A 19749-nucleotide genomic window follows, 5' to 3' on the forward strand; every position below is an offset into this window, starting at 1 on the left:
CCCCCCCCCCCCCCAACCGAGTCATGGACGTGGCTGGTGAGAAGGGGGTTGGTTCCCCCTCAGGTGGAGGAGCCACACGGGAGAAGGGCCCGCAGTTCGCTCTGGCAACGAAAATATCGAGGCGTGGGTAACGTCGGATGTTTTGACATTGACGTTGAACGCTCGTATATCATTTTTTTAAAAGCTCTCTGATATGCACACAAACGTGTCGGTCTCCAAACGTCGTTGACAGGTGTAAGTAGAGTAGAGAGGTTTAGGGTTTCATATTCTAATAACATGTATTTTACCAGGTAAGGCCCCACTGTGCTACTTAGCTATTTTTCAGAACCGACCTGGCAATCACAAATGAGAGCCCAACGAAGTGGTTTATCACGTGGACATTTTAGCAGTAGACAAATAGTCTAAGCGCACGTTGATTCTAAATGTGGATGGAAAAAACCGGAGGACCTGGAAAAAAATCCACGCGACCACGTGGAGAATATGCAAACTCCAAATATACAAGCGCCAGGGTCTGGATCAAACCCACGGCCTCCTTCATACCAGGCGAGGGAGTTCACATCTCGCCACCGCGGCCAGATGAAGACGTCAGTGTACCGCTGTTGGTTGCGTGTTGACCCTGATGCAGCCTTTGGTTAATTGTTTTATATTTATTTTACCGTGTATCGATCCCTCCTACTGCCATAGGCAGGGTGGCTGTGTGGGATTGCTGCTGGGCTTGAGTCCCAGAGACATGCGTTCAAATCTGACATGATGTTCCTTTTTAAATAAGATCAATCATTATGCCGAGACGAGCAATTCGTTAATTTTGTTCTAAATCGAAAGTATGACATGTCAATGCTCGCATTGACAATCGCTTAATAACTAGAAGATTTTCACGGCAACCACGTGCTTGCGTGATGCAGTGGTAACACCTTAGGCACACGTCCAAGGTTCAAATCCAGCTTTTACAATTTTTGTATTATGTATTGCATGATGATGTTAGACCACTAAACCGCACGCTCTTGAAGAGCTCCGTGCGTGCAGTTGCAATCGTGACATCGCATGATGCCCTCTGCTGAGTCTGGAGAAACGCAGTGGGCTCAGCGAGAGGCCAGCAACGCAAAGTGTCTGGGATTCCAATCCCACCCACAGCGAGGAGCGAACAATACACATCACGTTGATGTGCCTATGATGCGGACGTATGAACGTGCGTGCCTCTATAAGCAGGAAGATGTCCTGGAGAGGAGGAAGGTCCCCAGAGGCAGGATCCCCGGGTCTCGGGTCCAGGTGTCCCTGGGTCCAGGGTTCAGGGTTCCTGCACCTGAACTCTCACCCCCGTCAGTGGCTTCCACTGACCCACGGGGAGGTCAACTCTCGCTCACGACCACCGCGGGACGCTCACACCCGGAGTCCAACCGGGGAATACCCCGAACCCTGAGTAAACCTCCACCACAGCCTCGTGGCGAACCGAGCGGCTCCTTGAGCCCGGCGGCTTCAGTGTGGAGTTGAATCTGCGTGGAGCGCCCTCGCCTGGTTGCTCTGTGCGGGTTCCCGAGGCTGCGAGGTTAGGATGCGCGAAAGTCACTCGATTTTGAACGATTTTTGACCCCCCCCCCCGCTTCGTCACACGACGTCACAAAAAGTCAGACCCCCCCCACCTCATTTTTTTTTAAACATGCTTAAAATCGCTTTAAACTATTGTCATTGTCGTGCGTATTTAATGTGGCGCTGCACTTTGATGTTGTAGGAGAAAACAGTTATTAAAAAGTCTATTTCATTAAGTAGAACGTGTTGTCTATATTTATTTAAAGTTGCGCATTTTGATGTCACATTTCTCACCCGCCCCCCTCTCGTCACACATCGCCACAAATGTCTGACCCCCCCCCCCCCAGGTGCGTGACGCCATTTATGGACGGCCCCTATCTTCAGAACTGCTTTTTGTGTTGACTTTGGTGCCCTTCCCCCGCACCTCCGATTGGCACGGTTGGCTTGCATATGGTGCAAAAGAAGTGCAACATACATACGTATCAACGACAATCACACAATCATCTTAACTCCATCTGGGTTGTTACACCTGGGTTCTTAGGATGACTGCGATTGACGTTGATACGCGGCGACGATCACGCAAACTGTGCCTCAAAACGCCACAGAATTTGGCTCAATTCCAAGTCGCCTGGGCTGTATGTTGAACTTCTTTCGCACCGTACGTAGCCAACCGTGCTAATCAGAGGTAAGGGGGAAGGACAACAAACTAAACACAAAACGCAGTTCTAAAGAAATTAGTTTTCAATCTGGATGATTTAAAAGTTCACAGCTCCAGTGGCTTCCTAATATCGGGAGAACATTCCAGACGGTCGCAGAAGCGCAAAAGGGCTGAGGGGAGCTCTGGGTTCCTGCATTGGGATGGTTGTTCCAGCCAATGCTTTGAAACACTGTCAGCCTTTCCTTGTTTAACAAGCGCAATAATCACAATGTGGTGACACGTTCGATGTTTGCATGAAATTAAAACATGTCCTTGTGAATCGATGTGCGAAGAAATTCAAAATCGTGTACAGTCGCACGCTGGCCTCCAATCTTTATTGTACACCGTAAAGTACCAGGAATAGCAATTTCGTGCGCGTATATAGATTCGAAAATTAGACTGTACTAAAGATGCATTCATATTTACATTTCAGCCGTCACTAAACGGTTTCATTCAGCTCACAAGCCGCTCGCTTACGCCGGTCCACCTCCTTCCGTCACTGTGAGCCGTAACGCCGCTCCCCACAACCACCCTCACCCCCGACCTACCAGTGTCACTCAGCTACCCAACACGGCGCAGACGCCACTGCACGTGGTGCTCGACACAGCATCACGCGCAGTGGCATCTGCAGTTCGTGTAACAAAGTTCAAGGGTGACTCGCACCCCACCATAGAGACTCGAGGCCTACCTGGCACTCGCGAGTTCACAGGCACACACGGTGCCGAGCTCTTGACAAGCAGCAGCAGCAGCCGGTCGACAGATCACCATCGAGCGGACACCAGCCCCGGTGTCTGAAAACGAATGAATGAGCAAGTCATTCGAATTAGCGATTGGCGGGCAGGCGGGCAGGCGGGTGGGCGGGCAGGCGGGCGGGCGGGTGGGCAGGCGGGCGCGCGACCACGCTGGCTACCACTTGAGGTTGAGCGAGCTGGCCGGCTTCTCGAGAGCATGGTAGGATGTGTGCAGCGCCGCCTTGGCGCGCTCGCTGCCCTCGTCCCCCAGCCACTCGCGGTAGAGTCTCGTGACGGCGCCGTCGCCGGAACCCGGCGGCACAGGCGCGGCGCTGGCGTACGCCTCTTCCACGCGCCGCAGCAGCTCCTCCGCCGCCACCCCACCGGCCTGTACCCCCTTCGTGCGCACCTGGCCCCCGCCGTTCAAGCAGCCTGCAAGGGGGCAGCCGAGGTCAGAGGTCAACGTGAAGGTTAGGGTGAGAGGCCAGAAGGTGAGGGGCGAGAGTTCGGGAGTCGTACCAGAGGGGCAGGCCATGACCTCGACGTAGTCGTAGGGGGACTTGGCGCGTTTGAGCCGCTGCACCAGGTTCTGGATGTTGCGGAAGCCATAGGCGGCGGCGAAACGGAGGAGGACACGGCCGTCGCTCTCCAGAAGCACCTCCCGCAGATCCTTGTTCCTGTACCGCAGGTGAGGGGTCACGAAGCGGGTCAGGAGAGAGACGAGTGACCAGTGGGGATGCACGAGTGTGGAGTCAGGAGACCTGAGCGTGGAGTCAGACGTGTACAAACAGACACGCACAAATATCTACACACACACACACGTAGACACGTACACACACTCACCGTTGTCAAGACACAAGCATAGACAACAACAACAATAATGAATTGTGACTTAATGATAGTGACGTACTTGGGTAAGCACACGTGCACATACACAGACGTACATGCGGACGCACACAATAAGACAAAGATCCCTAATGTAGCCTTGAATAGACTGTTGGGGACAAGAGCTGTTGAGAACAACAGCTCTGAAGACCGGCATGGCCTGGTGAGTGGGCAATACCACGCTTGGCTGCCTTTGTCTCCCCAGTGCTGATGTTTACACACCACACCAGATACTCATTTGAGGCCGAGTCGACCTACGGGAGGGGCCAGAGCTAGTTCAAATATTGTCACTGGTGTTGCCCATGAGCGGAGATGGAACTCGGATTGCTGGGTTCGTAGCACAGCGTGCTAACCATTGCAACACCACTCCTCAGAACATACGCACGCACGGAGACACAAATACATCGACACACGCGCACGAACACGCGCTCACCGCAGGGTCCTGTAGGTGATGTCGGTGACGGTTTCTCCGAACAGCTCCTGGGCGGCGTGGCGGAACACGTGCTCCAGGTAGCCCCCCGAGCCTCCCCCATCGTGGCCCAGCACGGCCCCTCCCTCATCCACGAGGCTCAGCCTACACGGACGTGCACACGCACGGACGCACGTACACGTCAACAAAGATAAAGACAAAGATCCCCCCGTATAGCCTGTAACAGACTGTTGAGGCAAGTGCCGTTGCGAGGACCTATGAAGGCTGGCACGGCACAAGGGGTGGCTGGCCAGCACCACGCCCGCACGCATATCTCCCCAATGGCGATGTTAACACATCGCACCAGGTACGCATTTGAGGCTGAGTCCACCTAGGGGAGGCCCAAGACCAGTTCAGATAATCATCACTGGTGTTGGCCGTGAGCAGGAATCGAACTCGAGTAGCTGGGTTCGTAGCGCAGCACACTAACCGCTGCATGACCGCTCCGCACATGTCTATGTACACGTATGTACCTACACCTGGTGAGCGGTGGTGCAGCAGTAAGCGCAGTGCGCTATTAACCCGGCGATCCGATTCCCGCTCATGACTAATAACAGAGGCAGCGAATATCTTCTCCGAGGTTGACTCAGCCTTAGCTGAGTAACCTGGTGTGGTGTGTAAACATCAGCACTGGGGAGACAAAGGCAGCTGGGCATGGTGCTGGCTTTCCACCCCCTCCTGTTCTGTGCTGCCCTTCATAGGTGGTGCTCGTGAACAGCACTTGCCCAAGCAGTTTGTTAAAGGCTAGACTGGGGATCTTTGTCCATGTGTGTAGGTGTACTGTGTGTATACGTTGGCTGCAAGAGAACCCAACACTCACTCCGTGTCTAGAGGCGCGGGTTCGGCTTCACGCAGAGAGACTCCCACCTCATCCTCCAGCAAACGCACCACCTCCTCTGCAACGACGCCAAAGAGAAAGGGTGCCCGCTGTAGCGTTAACAGACTGTTGGGGCAAGTACTGTTGGCGAGCACCTATGAAGGCCGGCACGGAACACGAGGAGGTGGTGTGGCGGCCAGCACCACGCCCGACCGCCTTTGTCGATAATGTTTACGCACCTTAACAGGCACTCAATTATTTAAGGCTGAGTCGACCTAGGTGAGGCACAGGCCCGGGTGTGAAATCAATCGCCACCGATGTTCAGTCAGACATGCAACATGTGCTCGCACACGCATCATCACCATCAGTCAGTGGTGTAAGAGGTCACACGCATCATCACCATCAGTCAGTGGGGTAAGAGGTCTTGACTTCGGGGGGAAAAAGATCGAGGTGATTAGAGGTGAGAGGCAAGGAGTTAGGGGGTGAGGTGCGAGGGGTTAGGGAGTGAGAGGCAAGGGGTTAGGGGATGAGAGGCAAGGGGTTAGGGAGTGAGGTGCGAGGGGTTAGGGGGTGAGGTGCGAGCGGTTAGGGAGTGAGAAGGAAGGGGAAAGTGGTTAGAGGTTGGGGGTCATCCCTACCGGACGTGATGACGCAGTCGACCTCCCTGGTGTCGAACTCCCGCAGGTGGAAGTCCTCGCGCGACGCCTCCAGCTTCTTGTCGTAGCACGGCATCACGGTCACATGGTACACGTGACCAGGTGTACAGCCCTGCCGCCACCACAACGCACGCCACACAAACACACAACGCGCACGACAATATACAACAATCAAACACACAACATGCACGAGAATACACAACATGCAAACACACAAGCAAAACAACATACATGACAACACAACATGCACAGAACGCTCTGTGTCGGCATAACCCTGTGTCTCTGTGTTCCCACGTCTCCTTGTCAGTGTCCCCATGACCACATATCCCCATGACCCTACGGGCATCGCGGTTGTGAGATGTTAACTATCTCGCCTGGTATACAGAAGATCGTGGGTTCGATCCCGACCCCAACGCCTGTGTATTTGGAGTTTGTATGGATGTATGTTGAACTTCTTTCGCGCTGTACATAGCCAACCATGCTAATCGGAGGTGCGGAGTTTGCATGTTTTCCCCGTGGTCGCGTGGATTTTTGTCAGGGTCCTCTGGTTTATCCCTCCACATTTAGAAACATGCGGTTGGAGTATTTGGTTGCTTTAAATTTCCACATGATAAGCCACCTCGTTGAGCTATCATTCGTGGCCAGGTCGCTTCTGAAAAAGTGCTCCAGTAGACCCTGGTTAATTCGACACATATGGGGCTCTGGCGTTGCCGAATTATCCAATATTCCGAATTATGTACAACGGTACTCCCCAGTGCCTCCTGCCCCAATACAATCTGTGCAAGGGTTGGCTTGCACAAATTGCACAAACAAGGTACAGCCTAAAGCGACGGGTCTGCACCGACGCTCACCACACTCACCACACTCACCACACTCACCACACTCACCACACTCACCACACTCACCACGCGCGCCGCCACCAGACCGAGTCGTTGTTTTGGTCGTGGCGCGCGGCATCACTGCACGTGCGTGCCAAAATTGGACCATTTGGTACGGCAATTCGGCTCATGGCGAATTACTAACATAGAGTATATGCCGAAAGCGCAGCCGTGCAAAATTATCCCCAATTACGAATTCTCAAATACCGAAATAACAAGGTTTGTCTGTATTTAGCTCAGTGGGCCTTGCCCGGTAAAATAAAAAAAATAGTTTTAGTTTAGTTTATGTCCCTGTGTCCCCGTGTGTCCGTTGTTTGTAGCGCAGCCTCACTTGCTGCCGGGCAATATGGTCCTTGACGAGGGAGCCCATGACCTGCTGTGGTGACCGCACAGTGCTGATGAATGGTAACACCGTCGAACCCAGCGTCTTCTCTGCATAGCAAATCCACCCTGTGGCAAGGGAACGCGTACCCCACGATAGGACACCCTCCATTGCAATGTATAGCTCGTGATATCGCACCCTCATCGGTACATGTTACAACGTGGATTGTTCACAGCCAAAGAGGGGGAGAGTAAGGGGACAGTGTCGACAAAGTGGTCAGGTCAAGCCAATTTTGTTTTTGTTAACATATGTGGCGCCTTTCTAGCATAAATCTGCCACTCAAAGCGCTATCACATTAATACTCAATATAACATTCTAAACAATGATAAAACAAATATATTTACATACTATCTAGACTTGTTTAAAATGGAAGACAAAAGCAAGTTGAGGCTGTGAGTTAGCTGTTGTCAGGAGAGACGAGGAGGCATTGCGGTAAGAGGGCAGCAGAGCTGGTGGAGCAATAGGGAGCGCGGGGCAGGGGAGGCCTCGGAGCCGTGAGGGCAGGGCAAGGGCAGGAGCGCACCTGGGCAGGCGGACGCGAGCATGGGCAGCGCTGCGGGGTCGCTGCCGCGGCGACGAAACCGCTCCACAAACTCGCGGCCACTCTCCAGGAGGCTGAAGTCACGCGAGAACGTCGTGTCGTACACACGGTGGACGCCTACCGGCAGGAGGATGTAGGGGGGCGAGGGGGGGGCGGGAGACGATGCAGGGTCTCGGTGACGATTGCTGCTGTGACCCCACTCCCCATCCCCCCCGGGAGTCCTCGCTTTGAATACTGGAGGTGAGCGGGTGCTGACACGGCACTCGCATGCGGACACACCAGCCGCAGCTTTTTGTCAGCTGCCCAGCCTCTTATAACATAAAATATTATTTAACGTTTCCTTGGAAACGCACGACCGAGGGATGCATATGTTAGTGAAGTCATCACCTCATCACCTAATTAACACTCCCGATGAAAGAACCGACCGCTTATCCGGTGCGGGCTTCTGGCTTGGGTCGGCGTTCGGGTGAGGGCTGGAAACCCGACCTTGCCGCGCCCGCAGTTTCAAAACGAAATCCATTGCCAGGGTCAGCCAAACGATGTAAACCTCGTCGCCTTACGCCGAACGGTGCGCGAGGTCACCGCGTCACACGAGCAAGACCAGGGCTATGATTAGAGGTCAGGTGGTGAACCAACTGCCCCAAGCAGGGCTCAGCCTCTCTAATCGGTGAACTTTTGGGGATAATGGGGCAAGATGCCAATAAGACGAGCATCTCTCTTTTTGCAGGTGAAACTCGGGATGCAGACGGAAGAACAAATGAACTTCATGGCGGTACCCCGAGGTACCATAGTACCCCGAGGTACCATAGTACCCTGGCTCTCGCACAATGTTCGTGATGCAGTCGTTGTTAGTCTGTTGATGGTCGGCGATGCGGCAATCGACTCATCTCGACGAGCTGTACACGATGCACCACTACGGTGCGTACGAGCGTTCAGGGTTTCAGTGCGATCGTCCTCGCTGGGTTTCGACATCACGGAGTAGCACTGATTTCGGATTGATTGGTACCCCAGTCGCAGAGTTAAGTACACCCCTGGAAAAAATAGTGTCCCAGAAGTAACATATGTATTGCCTCGGCCTTTTTGTATTATTGGTACCCCGGGGTACCGCCATAAGGATCAAATGTACAACGCGACTACAGATCGGTACAAAATTACAATAAATAAAAAAGCGACGAGTGTTAAAATTAAGCGCAAATAAATATTTAAAGAATAATGTATGCAAGACAAAATCTCTTGCCTACGACGCAGATAAACGTTTTCAACAAATTGTTGTGTATTCACACACACAGCAGAACTCTGGTTATCCGGGATAATGTGTGGAACACCTACCCCGGATCCAGTTATCCGTAGTAGCTATCCGGGGTTTCACTTGGTTACCTTGGTTTTGGACCCCGGATAAACCTGGATAATTGGAGTTCTTACTCGTCTAACTCCGGCGGCCGGACAATTGGAAAAGTGAGCTGTGCGTCGCTCATCTCGGATAACCGAAACCCCAGATAACTGGACCTTGAACCTCGGAGACAGGATTTCGCCTGTACTTATTACTCGGTGTAAAGGAATTGACTGCCATGTGATGAACTTCTCTCCACCAGGGTACGTGGGATAGTGCGGTGCTCGAAATGCAGACAAGAGGTAACGCGATTGGAGCTCAGGAGGAGTTCTGTGATATCTCCTTCCTCAGACCATTCTCCAGCTCATCAACCCTGTAGCCGTGATCTTATTAAAAGTGGGAGGTGGGGGAGGGGGCATGCAAAAAACCTAGGAGGGCACGAGGCAGTCAATGTGAAACAAACTTTTAAAATAAGACATCACTACGAAGCCGAGGTGATTGGCAAGCATTGTGCGTTTGAGTACCCAGCGCCTTGAGGGCCCCGGTGAGGCGGGAGGCCGTCTCCTGGAGGCCCAGGGCATAGTGCACGGCCAGGGAGGCGCGCGCCTGTGGGGAAACAGAGACCACCACGAGGCGGCGAGACGCCTCTCCAAGGGCCTGTGCACACACGCACACACGCGCACACACGCACACACGCGCACACGCGCACACACGCGCACACACGCGCGCACACACACATGCAGACGCAAACACATGAGCACACGGCGGGATTGCCACCTTTTAATTGAACAAAACGTGGATAAAGATCATGCAGAAGCGATTTACTTCGGAGACATGAATCCTGGCATATAGGTATTTGTGACAATGGCGTCAATGCAGTGGAGATACGATGATTGTGAAATAGGCACTGTCCAAACTGATTACGTGTGGGGTTGAAACGGGAAAGGCAGGAGTTTTGGTTTTCGGGAAACTTGATGAATGTGTCCCATCAGCGTGTCGCAACTCCAGTCCTCGTGACCAGACACATCTGTCATTTCGCCACGACCGATATTATCTGTTCGTATGAAAAATGGAGCCACTGCCCACATGGTGCTAATGGCAAGCCCTGCCGTGGGGAGCCCCCGAGAACTGCGCGAGTGGTGTTGCGGTAGTGCAGCAGTTAGCGCGTTGCGCTACAAGCGCGGCGAGCCGAGTTCGATTCCCACTCATGGCCAACACCAGTGACGATTATGTGAACCGGTGCTGGGCCTCCCCAAGGTCGACTCTGCCTCGAATGAGTACTGGGGTGCAGTGTGTGTAAACATCATCACTAAGGGAGATAAAGGCGGCCAGGCGTGGTGCTGGCCATCCACCCCTTTCGTGTGCTGCGTCGGTCTTTATAGGTGCTCGCTAACAGCACTCGCCCCAACAGTTTGTTAAAGGCTATACGGGGGATCTTTGTTTTGGGTGTTGCGGTGCACGTGGTCAGACCCCGAGGCAGCAAGGGCCGGTGGATCTCGCAGATGACCCCACTCCTTGCCTCTCACTCACCTCTCACCTACAACTCACCTGGTTTTCTCGGAGCACGCGGAGCATCTCGACGTGGCTCTGCTGCTGGATGAGGACGCTCTCGGCCGTAGTGACGCAGCCGCTGCACGCCAGGCAGTCGTCCAGTGTGATGCTCGCCTTCTGCAGTGGCCGCGTCGTCCCATGCTGCGTGGGCGTGACCGGCGTCGGGATAAAAATGAAGATGGTGCCACTCGAACGAACCAAACGGCTCTTGTCGTTGACCAGAACGGCTCGCTGACGGATTGATCTAAACATTACAACGTGGGAGCAAGGCCCTCGCAGGAGGTCACAGGTTTGATCCCGACCCTGACGCCTTGTATATTTGGAGTTTGCATGTCTCTCTTTCCATGGTCGTGTGGATTTTTCTCCGCGTCCTCCGGTTTTTCCCTCCACATTTAGAGTATTTGGCTGCTATAAATTTCCACATGATAAGCCACTTCATTGGGCGATCATTTGTGGCCAGGTCTCTTTTGAAAAAGAGCGATATAGCTCAGTGGGCCTGGTAAAATAAAAAATACAGTAGACTCTCGATTATCCACGCTAATGACGGCGAGGACGGCCGCGGATAAATCTAAATTATTGCTGATCCAAAAATATCCATTTTCCATGGATCTCTATACCGAAAACCACTAATATAGGTATGAATTATGTTTAAGTTAAGAAAATTGAGAACAAATACTAACGATCGACCAATCGATGCGCATGCTCAGTGATAACACTTTCCTGCTCCGACACAGAAGACTCAAAGCGGATAGCAGAGCCACGCCAAAAAAAAAATGTACACTATGCCCACTGTTGTAAAGATATGCAACTACTGTACTGCAGAGGCGATCACGTGGATTTCGGATTAACCAGAGCCCATATTTGTTTGGTTTAAGCACGTGACTGGTAATAAATATTTTAAAAAATAACAATGGCAAACTGTTTTTAGATGATTAATTTTGGCAAATCCGATAAAGCGCACACGGATAATCGAGAATCTACTGTCGTTTAGTGATTAGTTTAGATGGGTCTCACCTCGTCCGTCTCCATCAGGGCCCCATCCTGCTCCACGGTGATCTTCCCCAGGGCACGTCCCGGCGTCTTCTCCACCACCACGGGCTTCACGCACTCCTGTCGGTGAGCGGCACGAGAGACATTGGTGAGGTGAGGTGCGAGATTGGTGAGGGGAGGCATGAGATTGGTGAGGGAAGGCGTGAGAGCTGTGTGAAATTGGCAATTGGAAGCTTGAGATTGGTGAGGGGAGGCATGAGAGGGGCGTGATATTGATGAGGGGAGGCGTGAGATGAGGTTCCAGCACCGTAAATCGGACCTGGGGTCAATTATAATTACAGAAACATTGTCCGCTCAAAATTTCAAAGTACAGTCACACTGTAACTGCAATTAATTACGAATTACACAAAAACATACCTGTCAATCCCTTACCGGTACCTACCTTATCACAGACCAATTCAGACCTTATTGGTCACCCCGTGCCCTGATAAATCTCAACGTTCATCTTGCAAAGTCCCATCACAAGGTGGTACTGCTGCTATCCCCCCAACCCGACGTTACTGCTACCTCTGTCACTCCGCTTGTTCCACGCGGTACTTCGTCCAGCCGCTCGACAGACATCGTTATTTATTATAAGTTCATTATTTAGTCTGTGCCCCAATTGGATGATTTGGGCGCTGTGTGCCGCAGATAAGCCTGACAATTCAATTGGACCTGAAAACTCAATTTACCTGTACACGAATACGGGATAAACCGTACGAGTTGACACTGGCCAGCGACAATCAGGGGATACGAGGGGGCAAGGTGGGGTAGGTGGTGTGGAGATCTGATCACGACAGCGAGTGTTGAGAGCACTGAGAGCGTGAGACAACAAGGTGATTTGCGCGAGGCTTGGGAGCCGCTCATGATGTTGAAAACCCAAGTCCCCTTCTTCCTCCCGATGTCCCAAACCTCTCTTCCTCCTCCACGCTCTTCCCTCCTAAGCCTCAAGTTTGCAGGGCCCTAATTAATGATCCAATAGGTCACAGTGGGCAATGTGCCTCGGGGTCTACGAACACTAAAGGGCCTAGAGGGGGAGAAATGTGACCGTGTTTTTTGTTTTTTTGGTGAATTTGTTCATCGATGAAAATGAACGGCGACCTTATAAAACCGCGTCATGCAATATAATCATCGCAAAAAAATAGTTTAAGACATTTTCGCTTTCATATTTGGCTTACCTAGGTTTTTTTTGCTTCAATAATTGCAAATAAAATCTTACTTATCTTGCAGCACACAGTGTGCAAACCATCGAATTGGGGCACAGACTAAATCATGAACTTATCATCAATAACGACGTCTGTCCCCTTTATTACACGCTTTCTTTTAACTCACTCTGTTGTTGTTGTCGTTGATGTTGTATCTTCAAATCTTGTAACTCAATTTTAATCCACTTCCCAATGTGGTATCGACTGCAAACTTGGTATACTTATGTCATACTGATGACAATACAATATTGTATCATAAAATATTAATATTTTTAAACATTTATTTTTATTTTTAGCTTTCGTGACTGCAGGCATTCATATTCTTGGTTCTTTCGGTAAAGTCACGTAGAAGGGAAATAATAAAATAATACAAATATAAAACAATACAAATTCTCACGACGTTTCGACTGCAACACAATCAATCATAATCAGGTGTGAAATCCACAGCAATAATTTTTTTATTGTTTTATATTTGTATTATTTTATTACTTATCTTCTACGTGACTTTACCGAAAGAACCAAGAATATTATTTTTATGTTATCTTTCGGCTTGGGTCTAATTGCCCACGTTGTGGCAAGCTTCGGGGCCACTTCCTGGGGTCGTGGAGTTCTGCCATTACCACTACGGTACAGTTCATAAAAGCGTGTTTTAAAAAAGTTAGTTTAAATATCACTTATTTGTTTAAATTGACTCTCCAATGTATGCATCGGGCGTTATCCGCATCTTACTGCCGCGGTTTGTCTGCGGGGTGCCTCGCTCCGACCTGAGACGGGGCGATGAAGTCGTCGAGGTCCGTGAGTCGAAGCACCCCACTCCACCCGGCAGCTGCCATGGGTCCCCCCGCCGCCCTCGGTGCCCGGCACCCTCCTGGCTGGTGTCTCCTGCTCTACCTCCCTCGCTCCCTGTGCCCCCCGATCGCTGTCGGCTGCGTCTCCCGGTTGCCGTCCTTCACTCCGAACGGGGCCCGTGCGTTCGGTCGCCGGCAGATGCCGTCACGGATTCTGATGACCACCAGCAGCAGCCACTTCGAGTTCACTGAGGCCCTCTGCTGGCGGATACATTGCCTACACGCAGAGCTCACACAGGGCACCCCACCCATCCCAGCCCACCCCCACCCGTCCCAGCCCCACCCCACCCGTCCCAGCCCACCCCCACCCGTCCCAGCCCCACCCCACCCGTCCCAGCCCACCCCCACCCGTCCCAGCCCACCCCCACCCGTCCCAGCCCACCCCCACCCGTCCCAGCCCACCCCCACCCGTCCCAGCCCCACCCATCCCAGCCCACCCCCACCCATCCCACCCCACCCCCACCCATCCCAGCCCCACCCCCATCCATCCCAGCCCCACCCCACCCATCCCAGCCCCACCCCCACCGATCCCAGCCCCACCCCACCCATCCGAACCCCACCCCCACCCATCCCCCCACCCCACCCATCCCACCCCCACCCATCCCAGCCCCACCCCACCCATCCCAGCCCACCCTCACCCATCCCACCCATCCCAACCCCAGCCCACCCCCACCCATCCCAGCCCAGCCCAGCCCCACCCATCACACCCCCATACCACCCCCCATCCCACGCCCCCCCCCCATGAGAACGACAGAATCAGAATCTGTTTTTATATTGGAGGAATCCGATGAGCTGTTAAGCAATTTTTTTCTCTCTCTCACAGATGTCCGGTAGTGGCACGGGGTCAGAAAGTTCCAACAAACAATAGCAACAACATGATAGAAGTGCAACGGACATTAGAGGCAAAGCAGATCACTAAAATAATAAAAGTAAATTATTTTTCTTTTACCAGCTGTGAGCTTTTACAAGATATTCGCTTATTTTGCAGAAGCGACCTGACCACAAATGATAGCTCAACGAAGTAGCTTATCACGTGGAAATGTATAGCAAGTCAAATAATCGAAATAATTACACAGTTGCCACAGTCCATACGGGGCCCAATGGGCTCATAATGCCAACAGACGGCCCACACACGGCCAACGTGAGAGGGCTGCATAGCACGGTCTAATTACAATATATTAACGGCTGGAGTCAAGTGAAAGCCACATTAATAGCAAAATTCATGCGTTGGTGAATGTTTTCAATTTTGTCTTGATTTTTGGTAAAAATGCTGTGGTAATGTTGGGTTTTTTTTCTTCTTCAGAATGACTACAGCAAAATATGTCCCTAAGGGTGTCTCATTCATCAGAGGGAGGAAATTCTTCCAAAAAAGAACAGACCCATCATCATCACAATGCACGATTGTGCTGGATGCCTTGGGACTCATTTTGTCAACCCCCTGAGGATAAAGAGTCAATTCTGATCCCAGGGAGGTTATATTTTCAACTAATCAAAGGAAATTATTAAATTAACAAGGCAACCTTATCAAGACAAGGGATGTCCTATTGAACAAATTAACTGCCATTCAGAGTGCTTAGTGTGATTTTAAATATTATATTACTGACCACTACATTATGAATATAACTCATACAGGTTACAGCAATTATAATGATAGCAGCCATGTGTCTTTACATGCATCCTATGATATCTTTACCTCCATCTCCCTTATGTGATGATGAGCTTTATTAATGTTTTGGGTAACAAAAATAACACAGCCACTTATTTATAAAGTTGGAATTTTTATTGCCAAAAAACAAGAACATCAGTTTCCACAAACAATAATTTGGGTCACCGTCTCAATCGGTTCTCACCGAGTTCCGATAAACCATGTTAATTCATCTTAGCAGCATTGGAACATGCACATAATATATTTACTATTGTGATTAAAAGATTGTCCTTGTTTTTGTTCCAGACCCTCACTGAAATCGTTTTAAAAAAGGACTTGGTTGACTCTTTCATGATGGCAACATGAACTACGGTGTTGTCACTGGCTGAAAGAGACGATTGCACACATCACGAAGCCAGCCCCAATCTCCCAGCATCTGTGCTTACAAAACCACGCGGGCCTCACTCGTCTCCACATTGAATAACGTTCTGTATCTGTATGAACGTCAACACGGGTACTCATGGCAAAATATACCGCAGGCTGCTTTAGGAATCACCATAACAGAGTTTTGTAAGAAATGTTTGATGTGCTGGAGAATTTTGCCACATAAGGCCTGCTGTTCGACATTAGTGCGCACCGCTGTCAAAACATTAGTGTGCTGAAAGCAAATGATCCCAACATGTGCATCATTCCCAACAAAAATACTGGAATACAAGGGTTATTTTGAAATCAAATTTACATTTTAGCTGAGCGGTCTGAACATTTATAGAACCATTTGTGCACAGAAGCTGTATCAAAAATGAAAATGACAAATATCAGGGTGGAGTACGTTTAGGGGGAAACTATTACAGCAACAGTGCACACAAAGGTATTATTTCTATACAGAATTTGGTTTACCAGCACCATATAAACCAGCTGCTTTTGTCTCCCTAGTATTGCTGTTCACAACCGAGATATTTATTTTACTATAATAGCGACCTAGCTGAAGCCCAAGCCATTTTCAGAACACGTTCCATGCATGAAATGGCACAAGAATCAATCTCAGGCAGTGTGTGAAGTATGCGCAGTACAATAACCACTACACCACTGTTACGGGGTCCACAGACATTCTCCACACACACCATGTTCATTAAACACCAGCTCGCCATCCTCATCAGTCGGTGTTCATGTAACTCCGCAGATCTCTCTCCCAGTCCCGTGCCCGCGCCTCCTGCCTGCTCGCCGCCCGCCGGCCCAGTGTTGCCGCTCGCTCTATGCGGCTCACAGGCGGCTGGGGCCCCTGGGCCCTGCGAACAGCATCCTCGTCGTGCGCCGAGAAGTGCGTGACGCGGGCTGGGAGGTCGCGCTTGAAGCCCAGGCCAGTAAGGTCGCGCTTGAGCACTGTTTTAATGGGGAACTTGCGGCCCTTCCCATCGGGGCCCAGGCCGGTCTCCTTGTCCCAGCCGTCACGCAGCATTAGCCGGAAGCCCACGCTGCTCTCGGGGATGTGGTAGTGTGTGGGCGGCAGCGGTGCGTCACGGCTCAGCAGGTGCACGGTGCTGGCCTCGTGCCGCGAGCCGGGCGCGTCGCAGCATTCGGCGGCGCAAATCTCACACCACCGTCTGCGAGCCGCCTCCTGTTGTGCGCGCTCCAGCTCAGCACGCTCCCTCTCCTTGATCCCCGCCAAGTCCCGCAGCGCGACCTCCACGTGCTCATGGCCTTGCCCGCTCGCCAGCCTCAGTGCCTCATCGTGCTGCTGCTCCTCCCCGCCCTCCTCTAGCAGCATCCGCACAGCATTGATGTGCCCGGCGTGTGCTGCACACATGAGCGCCGTCCAGCCAAAGGAGTCCCTGAAGGTGGCATCGCAGAGCCCCTCTGCCAGCACCTGACGTTGGCCCTCTACATCACCGAGCTGTGCGCACTTGAGCAGCCGGTGCCCGGCTCTCTGCCGCTCAGCTGGGGTCACTGCTCTGTCGGTGTCTCGCTGCCCACCTATCGGTGGGTCCTTTTCGCGCCTCCTCTCACGCCTCCTCTCACGCCTCTGCTGTTTTCGCAGTTTGTTCTCCGGGAGCTCTGCAGGTGTTGTCTGTGCTGAGTCTGCAGCCAGGAGGTGCTCGTAGAAGCTCCTGGCCTCGGTGCCACTGATGACCTGGCGTGGGACGAGCGTCTCCTTCTCGCCCCTTGTCCGTGCCTCACCGTCGCACCAGCGCTCGGTAGCTGCTCTGGCTGGAGTGAAGTCGATCAGCCTTACCCTGTCCATGTCTCACCTGGACGACAGAAAAGACAACAGGAACACGCAAACACACGTAATTAAGTAGGGCCCGATTCATGCCTTTCATCATCAATAAAGAGGCAAATAACAGCAGATTGACGTGCTTATTATCTGCAGTCATGTGGATCAGGGCTTTTATTACAGAGTATTGTTCACCCATGCCTTCAACAGGATGCCAGAGCGATCAGAGTAAATGTCCTGTAGTTTGAAAGAGTGAAAATTGGGCAAGACTAACTTCCCCGATTTGTTAAATTTGCTCCACCTGAACAGATCTTCAGGGCAAATGTAAAACAGGATAGCTGACCTCTATGCTGACGGTGGACGTTTCTCCATCTTCATTAATACCACTTTGTAAAAAATAAACGTGGAGCGATTAATTTAGACAACGGAGTTTTCTTTAGATCAGCCAGATGTTAGGAATATATATCTCAAGTTGGCTTCTGATTTTCTGATTCGGCTCAATTGTTTTAGAACGGTGCTAAACTGCGCGTGGCGTAAACCCTGGGGGGTTTATGACCTCAACCCTCGCACAATCCCAACATACATTAAGGTTAAACCGGGTCAAAGTCGAAAAGTCATGATCGATCCACTGCTGGATGAAGGCATCCCCAAGCCGCTGCAATCCCTCGCAAGCCCTCCAGCTGTGCAGCAATCTACCCAGTGGACGTCCTCGCAGGCGCGTTCCTTCCTCCTGGCGGGGCTAAAGCTACCTCTGAAAATAGCCCTGGACCCCGTTTCTAACACGAGACTACACGGGAAGATAATCTGGATTTGAAGCTTTCGTGACTGCAGGAATCTATACTCTTTGGTTCTTTCGGTACAACACAAGCGTGTCTGTCATCAGTTGGGAAAGCATGGTCCTGCTGCCGAGACAGACTGTTTTAAAAGAAACGTCGTGATTTATTTTTTTGTATACATACGTGACTTTACCGAAAGAAAGAGTAAGATAACCTGGGTTAAAGTTAACCCGTGGCTCAAGCCCGAAAACCCCGAGCCTCAAACTAAGAGCGAGGGCCTCACACGACGGCTCCAGTAAACGACGAATTTGTAAACAAACGAAATGAGGCCTTGTTAATTTAATAATTTCCTTTAATTAGTTGAAAATATAACAAACTCCCTGGGATCAGAATTGACTCTTTATCCTCAGGGGGTTGACAAAATGACAACTATTTTGTATAACAGAAGCAGTTATTACATGATAATTGTCATTTATGCACGAACGCTTCTGCGAGTCCCAAGACATCCAGCACAATTGTGCATTGGGATGATGTTGGGTCTGTTCTTTTTTAAAAGTATAAAATACAACCGGAATTACCCGTGACGAGACGAGACCGACGCTGCGTCTGAAGCCTCGCCCTTGCCTAGATTCTCGCCGGGGGTCGGGCGACGTCGAGGCAGGCGGCGTCGCTATCCGTCTCGGGGGGAACTCGCGGCAGTCACAGGCCCCAGACCTCCCTGGCCCCTTTTCGTCGCTATGAATCGACGAAACGACGAACGAATCAACGTATTGTCAATCGCTTTACATCGAATAATTACGAGCGCGTTGTTTTTGTTTGTTTGTCTGTAATCTAATTAACAATTCGGATTTATTAAACGTCGCGAACGCGGCCCGCGCCCGATCGCCCGCGAGTGGGATCTGGGGCCTTGTGGCCGCCAGGTGTCAGCCGAGTTCAGGGGATTCCCATCCAGATTCCAGACTCACCGTCGGTCTTGGTCAATCCACTGCTCCATGAAAGCCTCCACAACCATCGCCTTCTCTCTCCTGCTACGTTCATAATCCACCGTGCCGATTTTGTTTGCTCCATCTCCCCCCCGGTGGACGTCTTCTCGGACACGTTCCAATTCTTGGCTGCCACTGTTATTTATCGTCGCTGATCGTCCGTCTTGTCTCGAGCCCAACACTTGTCATTAGCCTGAGGATGTTCAACAATCCACTTGTTTTCAATTATCTAAGTAATTCCGAGTCGTTTTAACTACCAATGACCGTTAGGTTATTGACAACAGCGGTACGGCCCAGCGATCATGATCGTTGCGGGACGCGATAAAATTCATCGCGATTGAATTCAACGGTGGTTGTTCTTGACAAGTTTCCCGTCATAGGAATGTGTAATTTCCCAACATTAATTCAGGACCAATGGATAAGAGTGCCACCCCATTGAGCAGCGAGGCACTCTTGCAATTCAAAACACATTCCTGCGGAGGGAGCTGGTAGGAACGTTGGGTTGCTCGGTCAATGGCCTGCAGGGTCAACGGCGGCGTGGTGTATTCCGCAAATATGCCGGACTGTGAGGGCGGGCACAAGCCGGCGTG

General features: G+C 51.4%; 2 protein-coding genes across 5 annotated transcripts; both read right to left on the reverse strand.

Moving 5' to 3' along the window:
• Positions 1–2244: 2244 nt before the first annotated feature.
• CIAO3 (cytosolic iron-sulfur assembly component 3) lies at positions 2245–13711 on the reverse strand. Its single transcript, XM_061560826.1, has 11 exons — positions 13460–13711; positions 11476–11571; positions 10459–10602; positions 9435–9567; positions 7563–7697; positions 6989–7107; positions 5762–5891; positions 5127–5202; positions 4271–4411; positions 3472–3629; positions 2245–3384 (listed from the first exon to the last, which is right to left on the reverse strand). The coding sequence occupies exons 1-11, from the start codon at positions 13526–13528 to the stop codon at positions 3128–3130; spliced, it is 1458 nt and encodes a 485-aa protein (XP_061416810.1). The 5' UTR covers positions 13529–13711; the 3' UTR covers positions 2245–3127.
• Positions 13712–15321: 1610 nt separating this feature from the next.
• On the reverse strand, positions 15322–19749 carry GPANK1 (G-patch domain and ankyrin repeats 1). 4 transcript variants are annotated; one of them, XM_061560853.1, is made up of 3 exons: positions 19142–19749; positions 18755–18911; positions 15322–17434 (listed from the first exon to the last, which is right to left on the reverse strand). In XM_061560853.1, exon 3 carries the CDS (start codon positions 17425–17427, stop codon positions 16342–16344), a length of 1086 nt encoding a protein of 361 aa, XP_061416837.1. In that variant the 5' UTR covers positions 17428–17434; positions 18755–18911; positions 19142–19749; the 3' UTR covers positions 15322–16341. The 4 variants fall into 4 exon arrangements, with proteins under 4 accessions (XP_061416837.1, XP_061416838.1, XP_061416839.1 ...); XM_061560854.1 differs by lacking the exon at positions 18755–18911; XM_061560855.1 differs by lacking the exon at positions 19142–19749 and having other exon boundaries at positions 18813–19126.

Source organism: Lethenteron reissneri, chromosome 26, assembly GCF_015708825.2.
Source record: "Lethenteron reissneri isolate LAM-NWPU_2019-01 chromosome 26, ASM1570882v1, whole genome shotgun sequence".
NCBI lineage: Eukaryota > Metazoa > Chordata > Hyperoartia > Petromyzontiformes > Petromyzontidae > Lethenteron > Lethenteron reissneri.

Excerpts from the sequence above, each read along its gene's own strand:
- CIAO3 (XM_061560826.1), bottom strand. The coding sequence starts at position 13,528 with ATGGCAGCTGCCGGGTGGAGTGGGGTGCTTCGACTCACGGACCTCGAC. Across the intron at positions 10,603-11,475 it reads CCCTGATGGAGACGGACGAG|CATGGGACGACGCGGCCACT; the intron begins GTGAGACCCATC and ends ACGCCCACGCAG. Across the intron at positions 4,412-5,126 it reads CCCGCGCCTCTAGACACGGA|GCTGAGCCTCGTGGATGAGG; the intron begins GTGAGTGTTGGG and ends ACGTCCGTGTAG.
- GPANK1 (XM_061560854.1), bottom strand. The coding sequence starts at position 17,427 with ATGGACAGGGTAAGGCTGATCGACTTCACTCCAGCCAGAGCAGCTACC.